The 9005-nt window shown below is 45.6% G+C and overlaps 1 protein-coding gene across 1 annotated transcript in view; it reads left to right on the top strand.

The window, feature by feature from the left end:
- The first annotated feature begins 325 nt into the window (after positions 1-325).
- The window catches only part of LOC118924780 (antigen WC1.1-like), a 47236-nt gene continuing 38556 nt past the window's right edge, over positions 326-9005 (top strand). Inside the window, 1 exon segment of the mRNA XM_057491278.1 lies at positions 326-459. Coding sequence (XP_057347261.1) covers positions 375-459 — 85 coding nt within the window. The 5' untranslated portion in view covers positions 326-374.

Genomic DNA, 9005 nt, shown 5'->3' with positions numbered 1-9005 from the left:
GCTGAGCTGAACCAGCCATTGAGCTGGACCCTAGCAGTGGAGAAAAGAAAGCCACATATATATATATTTTTTTTAATACAGCTTTTCTGTATCAGCTTTGGAGACAGAATGACACCTGATGTCAGAAAACCTTGTATCTCATATAAGGAGATATTTAAGATTCAGCATCTAATTGGTGTTTGAACTTCAGAAGGTTTCCTTTTATGTAGTGTCTGAAGTCAGGGAAGATGTTATGCAGAGTTTCTATTGGCTCCTGGAAGGTGGCGATGCCAGGGGATGGGACTATATAATCCCCTTCCTGCTGTAGGAGCTCCCACTAAGGATCAGGAGGGCACCGCGTACGGTTTAAGGCAACTAAGGCTGTTCCTTGACTAATGAGGTTCACAACGACCATGAATGGACACTGCTTTGTCCAGGGAATCACTCTTCTCCTCTTCAGTGGGTTAGTGAGAGTTCAAGGTAAGGCACAACTTCGCCTCTTACAATCAGCAGATCCTGGATTAGCTCAGAGACTCTGGGGGAGATGAGATTGTAAAGACAATGCCTCTGTATTGGCCATTTGGTTGTTTTTCTCCTGTGGGGCCTCAGTTTTTAAAGTCCATCAGTGAGATATTGCAAAGATACAGTGTTTGTTCTCTGGATTTGTTTCAGCCCTTCCCAACAACACCTGAAAGCTCAAAAAATGTCTGATCGCTTCCCAGATTTCCTGGAATGATTATGGCTAAGGGACTACTTCAGGCTGGGTCTCTGATCCGTCCTTCCTGCACTCTATGTTATGTCTCTCCACACCAGGATTTTGATATTTCTACTCTTTTAGCCTATGAACCTGTGTGTGTGTGTGTATACATGTGTGCAAGAGACAGAGACAGAGGAAATGGGTAAAGGGGAGCTTGAAGAGTATATAAAGGTTAAATGTATGAGCAGGAATACGTCTGCCCAGTAAAAGTCAAGTTTTTAGATAGGAGTCCATAGAACTCACACTTTCTCAGCCAGACTGCTGGATTTGGTGGTGGGGTTGGTAGTGGTGGTGATGATATGTGTGCATGATGGGTGCAGATATAGAAACATTACTGCCTATAAAGAAAGCCCTCCCTATATGAACTATAATTACCCCTCCAGATAACCCTGCACCTGCAGTCCAAACCTGACTTTGAGCTTCTTTTTCTTCCCCACAAACCCACAGCTCAGACGTTTTTCTGCTTTACTCTAGCCTTTCCCTGCCTTTGGGTTCTTGGCAGAACTTCGTCTTCCTGCCTGTGATGTTTTCCCTTCCTGCCTCTTGAACTGACCCAAGTCCTCCAACCCCACTGTGCAGCAGAGAAAACTGAGGTCAAATGTTGGTGCTCATGGATGACTGACATTAGCTTCCAGGGTAGAAGAGGGATCTAGCTCTAGAGATTTCAGGGCGTGCCTCTCTTGGTCAGATTTTCCTTGCCCCAGTGGGGTACTCAATCTTGTTCTGCGACATCCGAAGGACCTATTTAGGAAGTACCCTGTGCTCATGAATGTCCTTATGGTAAAATATCCCCCTTGTAGTTCCCTCAGATCCTATAGGATCCTATAGCCTATCTGGTGTCCACTGGGCCTCCTACTCAGTAAAATCCAAGATAACAGTATGTGAGCTCCTGACATGAAAATAATCCAGCCACAGGCCCAGGTATCTAGCTCCTCCAGGTGTGGGCCTTGGTCCCTGGCTCTTTAGCAGTGCTCCTCACCTCTCTGTACCTTCCCTAACCCTTGTTTCCTCCTTATTTCAAGCCCTTCCAGTCAGAGGTCTGTCTCTCTTCTTTGGGAAGTTCTACCCCTCCCAACAGAAGCAGGCAGTTCTGCTCCTCACTCCCTTGTTACGGTTCTTGGAACCTCCAGTGTCTTGGGTACTGGCCACATGCTCATGATGACCATCCTTCTTCAAGTTCTTCAGGCTCTTAGGGTCACAGGTGGTCTTGCAAAATGAAATGTGAACTTGGTGGTCTGATTCCATTGTGGCCTCTCCAGCTAGGAGAACAATGAATAAACTTCTCTTTAGGCCAAGGAGACACATACTCAAACAAGCATAATTCTTCCTCAGAGCGAACCTTTTGTGGGATTGTATTATTTAAAGCACATGTTCACATATTAAAGCACTCAGTTCAATTCACATGAGGTCTCCCCATATAACTGAAATTTCAACTTTGGTATCATGTTGCCAAAGAGCATTAAATATATTACAGAGTCTGCAGGACAAGCCAGGCTCTGCCAGCTCCCTTTAGATTCTTCCTGAACACCAAATCTCTGCTTTCACAGAGGGCATGTCTCAGTCCTTACCACATACGTACACACATGCACACTCATCATTGGATCCCTAGCTTCCTGTATACCATCTTAATCCACTTCCAAAAGTAACATTTTAATATTTTAGTTTTAAAGCAAATTTAAAGTAATATTTTAAATTTCTTTCTGTCACATTAAAATATCTTATGTCATTTGTACGGTTGCCAATATTTCACTGTATTATTGAATCATAACTTACTTATCTAATCCCATTTGTGGTATAGTTATGTTATCAATTATAATGGTGTTATAAAGTTCTTATGAACATCTACATTAACCTAGTAGAAAATCCATTATTATTTTCTCAAAACAACCGTTCTGAAGGTCTCTGATTCATATTGCCTAATTACCCACCAGAACAGTTTTCAACAGCTTTAATTCTCAACATCAACTGAAAGTATTTTCTTCATAACCTTGCCATAGTACATTATATCATGTATTTTATCCATATTGGTCCTATGTCCAAAAAATATTATCTTCTTTTTCATATCTAAGACAAGGTGTCATAACCATTTTTATTTTTTCTAGAATTTTTATTTATTTATAGGAATTCTCTATAAACTAATATCATTTACTGTTTGTCTTACATATTTTATAAATATTTTCCCTGGTTTTTTTTCCTATTAATGTTTTCAGGATTATTTATGTGGCAGGGGGATTATGTGACCAAATCTATAATGCTTTATCTTAATGACTTCTGCCTTGAATGTGGTGCTTCAAATGCCATTCTTCATCCCAAAATTACTCTTAAGCAAGTTTTATTTCCCACAAATAATTTTATAGTTTCACTAAAGAGCATTTAAACCTCACTGTGTCTGAATTTATTTTACTGTGTGTGACGTGTGTCTTTCCAATGGGTTTCAGACCCCGGCAAATTCACTGGATTCAGTGAGAGAGAGGAATGACAATGAAATGTTTTTGGGGTGAATGGGTTTATTACCAGGCTTAGGTAGAGCACTAGAATTAAGTCGGCATCCAGCAGTCTGCAGGTCTGTAATCCTCCTTCATCTCTGCCTCCACCCAGAGCACTGGGCAGAGCTCTTTATATAGTGACTCAGTCAATTACAGATCATTGCCTATGGGTGTAGAAACAGTAACCTAATAGCAGGCCAGTTACATCATCAAGTAGTTTAGGTTCAGGTGAGGATTCTGGCCATAGGAACCTTCACTTTCTCCACACTCCACCCCTCCAGGGTTCTTGCCTCACAATCTACACACTCTCCATCTTTCCCAATGGTCCCTGTGCAAGAAAGCTGGAGCATTGTAACCATATTCCACAACAGCAACAGAGGATAACAACAACATAGAGATTATAACAAAAATCAAGAGACAACAAAATTTTGATACAGGTAACAAAAATTATAATAATCCTCAAGCCTGAGGAGGTATTTCAGCTATATTCAAAATCAGTTCTACTCAGATGAGTTTGTGACTCACACTTAGTAGTGGTATGGATAAGAAGCTCCATTCATCCCAGAGAGTAGAAGGTTTCTTTGATAGGTATGTGCGCAATTCACAAAGACCTTAGAAGCAATAAGACACATGTCTTAATGACACCAACATAGCCAAATCTTGTCCATCAGGTAGGATGCATGCAAGAGAGTGGTACTATAATAGGACCATAGCAGCAAGGGGGTCCTATCCAGGTCTAGTATGCCATACCTTACCCCTCTCCCCATAGGGGTTACTGAGGGGTCTATATATAGTGCTACTGGAGGTGCATGTACTGGCCACAATGATAAAACAAAACTCCCTGATAAGATGCTCCTACCTTCTAGCCGTTCAGGATATACTACCGTGATCTTTGGGGGCTACTCTTCTGTTACCCCAGGAATACACAGGAGGCAAGCTTCCAGACCTTGTCACCATGGTGCCAGAAGGGCCAGGCATTGTTGGTCCATGTGGCAACATGTCATGTCTACAGGGCTCAGGGCTCCCTTTCGGGGTTTCTTGTTCAAATGCCATAGAACTATCCATAAGCAGACTGACCATCCCCACAGACTATTGGTGCCTTCTGACTTCAGTCATGTCCAGTAAAATGGATGCCCTGATCACTCTCAATTACCAGTGGTTGACCATAGGCTGCAAAGAGATGCTCCAGGCCTCTTTTGTTCATCAGTTGGTCTGCACAACACGTAGGAAAAGCAACCAGAAGTCCGGTAGCTGTGTCCACACAAGTCATGGCATATTGGTACCCTTCTGACATGGGCAGAGGCCCAATATAGTCTATCTGCCACCTGCCAAAGGGTATCAGCCCCTTAGCTATTGTTGCATGTTGCTGTGGAACTCAGCATAAGTACCTTTTAGAGCATACAATGCACTCCTGCTGGGCTCTGCTGACTTATTCAAAGGTCAGAGGCAAGCCCCATTCACAGGCTACAGCCCACATTGTCTTTTGTCCCACATGCAACAAAAGCTGACATCAGAGGCAGGCTTTCCTCCCAGCCAACGCACCTGGACCAATTCATCTGCTTCATCATTTCCTGGGAATGCCAGTGGCAAATGATTTGTCACATACTGTAACTGTTTTAGTCTGACTGCAGGCCCATGAGTCTTGCCACAATTCTTGCCCCCAAAGGGATTGGTGACCAACCAAGCAGTTGGTACCATGTTGGTAGCCATAGGGTCAAGCCCCAGTAGACGGCCCAGCTGTCAGCACAGTCAACTATTGGGGAGGCTCCTGGCTGACCACAAGCCACACTACCTGCAACTCTGCCCATTGACTGCACTTCCCCTCACCATCTTCCATCCATATTGTCTGTCTTAGGATGGAAAGCTATAGCCCTCCATTTCAAGGGATGCCCACAGCTGGAGCCATCTGTGTACCATGCATCTTCAGACATAGGGGCTTCTCACTCCTGATGAGGACTCTGCTACCAATTGTTCTAAAGCAAATTCTTCATGCTTTTCACTAGTATGTGTCACAGACCCCAATAAGCATTGGAGTTCTTCACTCAAGGGGCTACTAGAGAGGGCACTGTGCTGCCGTAGGTAAGCTCCCCACTTGGCCAGTGCAGATGTTTGTGCCACACCACTCCTTGGCATTTGGGTCCAGTCTCATACCCACCCCAAGATGGGATAAGTGGTTATTGCCTTTATTGGGGCCATTTCAGTGATGGGTTCTGTAGCCAGCAAGGCATTATACACGGCAGCCAATTGTTTTTCTATCAAGGTGTATTGTACCTCTTCTCCTTTCCAGGGTTGCGACCAGAATCCATTAGGTTGGCGAGTTCATTCAAGCTGTTGCCAGAGACCGCAGCCATAACCGTCTTCATTCACATGAACATCCAGCTCACAGGGTCTTGATGGGTCTATCACATTCAGGGCATGCACGGCCTTGACTGCCTGTTTTGCTGTAGTAAAGGCAGATGCACATGTCTCATCCCAGTCCCATCTGATGCCCTTTTGTACTAACCAGTATAAGGGCTTCAGAATTTGTGCCAAGTGTGGGATAAACAGTCTCCAGTAGCCTAGAAGACCCAAAAACTCCTGTAACAATGTTACAGTTGTAGGGGTAGGAAAGATCTGGACTTTATTTATGACTGCTTCTGGTATAACTTTGGTCTTACCCGACTAGTCAACCCCCAAGAATTTGACAGACAAACCAGGTCCCTGAACCTTGGTACTACTGTTCACAACCCATTCCTTCTCCTGTAGATGTTGCAGCAGTCTAGGTGCTGCACCTTATAGATCTGAAAGAGAATCAGACATGAGCATGACATCATCAATATAATGGTACAGCCACACTATTGGTGGTTTATCCCATGTAGCCAAGTCCTGGGCTACAAGTCCATGACAGATGGTGGGGCTGTGGAAGTATCCCTGTGGAAGGACAGTGAAAGTCCATTGCCATCCTTCCCATGTGAAGGCAAACTGTTCCTGACTTTCCTGCTCAATGTCAATGGAAAAGAAGGCATTAGCAAGATCTACCACATAATGGTATGTTCCTAGTTCATGGCTGAGGGTATCCATCAGGTCTGTAATAGAGGGGACAGCAGCATGCATAGAGGGTATGGCTTTATTCAATTCTCTGTAATCCACGGTCATATTCCAGGAGCCATCTGGCTTTTTTACTGGCCACACTGGGGAATCGAAAGGACTATGGGTGGGCTTTATAATACCCACCTTTTCCAGCTCCTGGAGAGTTTCTCCAATCTCTTTATGCCCTCCAGGCAGTTTTTATTGTTTGGTATTAGTCACCTGCCAAGGCACAGGCAAAGCTATGGGAGAGTGCCTAGCATGTCCCCTCAGAACTGCCTTTACTACATGTACTCTCAGTCTGAACTCACCCGCAGTGGTCTGCAACCACAGACTATGCAGGACATCAATCCCCAAAATATACTCAGGGATGGGAGAGATATACACAGTATACACCATTGGGGGTAGGTACCCATTCCCAAAGGAATTTGGACTTGTTTCACTCTAATAGCCTTACCCCTGTATCCATCTATAATAGAGGGGCTCCTGGGAAACTGCTCAGGGTTACAATAAATCAGTGAACACTCAGCTCCTGTTCCCACCAAAGCCAGGGCATGTTGTATGTTCACTGGGGACCAATGGATAGCTGTTTCAACATGTAACCTCTGGTCCCCCCCGGTCCCTCAGGGCAGGTACCTTGACCTTCCCCTCAGTCAAACCGTGTTCCCCAATCATCTTCCTGTGTGGGCTCAAGTGAGGTTGGCTTACTTTCCAGCAGGAAGTCTTGCAAACACACAGGCTGGACTTGTGGCTCTGTCTCTGGCCTCTGCCTCATTGTTCTTAATGACTGGAACCACTGCTCCAGTTTTAGTTGTTGCCACAGATCCAGTGAGATTCTATTTGACTTCCCATCTAATTTCCTTCTGTCTGCTCCTGCCTGAATTAAATCAGCCCACATCTGGGTCCTTGTAACTTTCATGGGGCCCTTTAAATTCTTTCTCTGAGTAGCAGACCTTATTTCTTTCTGTGCTGTCATTGCTTCAGCCTTGCCTAAGTCTGCTACTGTACAGGTAGCCTCACTTATGGGCTGCCCTAAATGAGGAGCAAGAATCGCCACTAGAGGCCGAAAGAGGGAATGTGGGGTTCATTTGAAGCACAACATTTCTCATTCTTGTAGTAAAAGGCTCCTCATCTGGGCCATAAGTCTCTGGACTATAGATGGCATTTTTTATGCCTATCTCCATAACACCTGTTGGAGTTCAGCATATGTCTGCCATCTAGCAGGGGAGGATGGTAAATAATGCTGATTGGGCCACACTGCATGAAGAGCAGCAATAAGCCAATTGAGGACAGAGTAATTTCCTGGGGTCTGATGTGCATTTTGTAATCGCTGCCTCAAGGCAGGCTGAACTGTCAGGGAAGACAGCTTCCCATCTCTGCTCCAGACAGAACAATTCCATCCACCCCTAAATCCCACAGGCACAGGAGCCAAACTGATATTGACTCTGATGGCTTCTGCTGAAACCAGGAGCCCAAATCCACCAGCTCAGCCTGAGTATAAGGGCAGAGCATAAAGTGATCCGTGACCTGGGGAGGGGGCTGCTCCTCTCCTTGGGGAACTTTCATCTGCTGGGTCTTTATTTTCTTTACAACCACTGGGTGTTCTTTCAATATTGGAGGGGTCAGTGCCCCCGACACCACCCCTTCATCCTTCCCCAGCTCCTCCATTTCCGGGGCTGATGGCACCTTTCTCTCCCCTCCCCCGAGTGCCTCCTCTGCTACATCCTTTACCTCAAAACCTCGCAGCTGGCGTTCTCCTGCTGCCTCTTCCTCTGCTCCCCTCAAGAGTACATCCTGCTCCTCCATGGTCTTTGCCTCCTTCAGAGCACCTGGCAGTGCTGCTGTCTCATTCTGTAAGGAATCTTTTACCTCCTCCACTGCACCTTGCAGCTCACATTCTCACACTGCCTCTTCTTGTGGTTTCTGCAGGGGTCCATCCTTTTCCTTCATGGCCTTTACCTCTTCCACAGTACTTCATAGTGATGCCATTTCAGTCACCAACAAATTTTTTACCTCCTCAACAGCACCTCACAGCCAGGGTTCTTGTGCTGCCTCCTCTCATATTAAAGCCATTTCATTCTTCAATGAATCCACAGGAGTTCACAGCTCGTGTCCTTGTGCTGCCATGTCTATGTCTCTTTCAGGAGCATGTTCTTCTCATCTGTAGACTTTTTTTAATACTGTGAGAAGCAGCCAACCCTCAGTCTCTGCTGCCTCATGGGCACTCTGTTTCTCAAAGGACCTACTTACTGTACCAAGGGCCACCCCTACTGCCTCAGGTGTCACCTCCACCTGCCTCCAGTCCTGGAGTGAGGCCAAGCCCTCCAGGAGGCAAGCCATCTCAGACCACACACCCACTGAGAGACAATTGACTGTCTCCCCTTTCACAGGGACAGCCTGCTTGTCTTGCCAATGGGTTTCAGCCCCAGACATGTTCACTATGGTTTCAATGAGACCAAAGAAATGATGGTGCAATGTTCTTCGGGTGAAAGGTTATACCCAACTTTATTTCCACAGTGGCAAGTCAATCACTAGAAACCTGTACACTCAGAGTGAGTCTGCATGCAGCAAGGCAGTCTCTGCCTCTGGGCCTCTCTACCTACGCAGCCATCTCAGTCTCTGTCCTCAACACTGCCACATTCCAGTCTCGTCTCTGCTCTCCTGCAGCCTTGCATCCGTGCCACCATATCACACAGAGCACTGGGTGGAGCTCTTTA

This window comes from Manis pentadactyla, chromosome 14 (genome assembly GCF_030020395.1).
Source record: "Manis pentadactyla isolate mManPen7 chromosome 14, mManPen7.hap1, whole genome shotgun sequence".
In the NCBI taxonomy this organism is placed as follows: domain Eukaryota; kingdom Metazoa; phylum Chordata; class Mammalia; order Pholidota; family Manidae; genus Manis; species Manis pentadactyla.
This window is presented reverse-complemented; position numbering and strand designations above follow the sequence as displayed.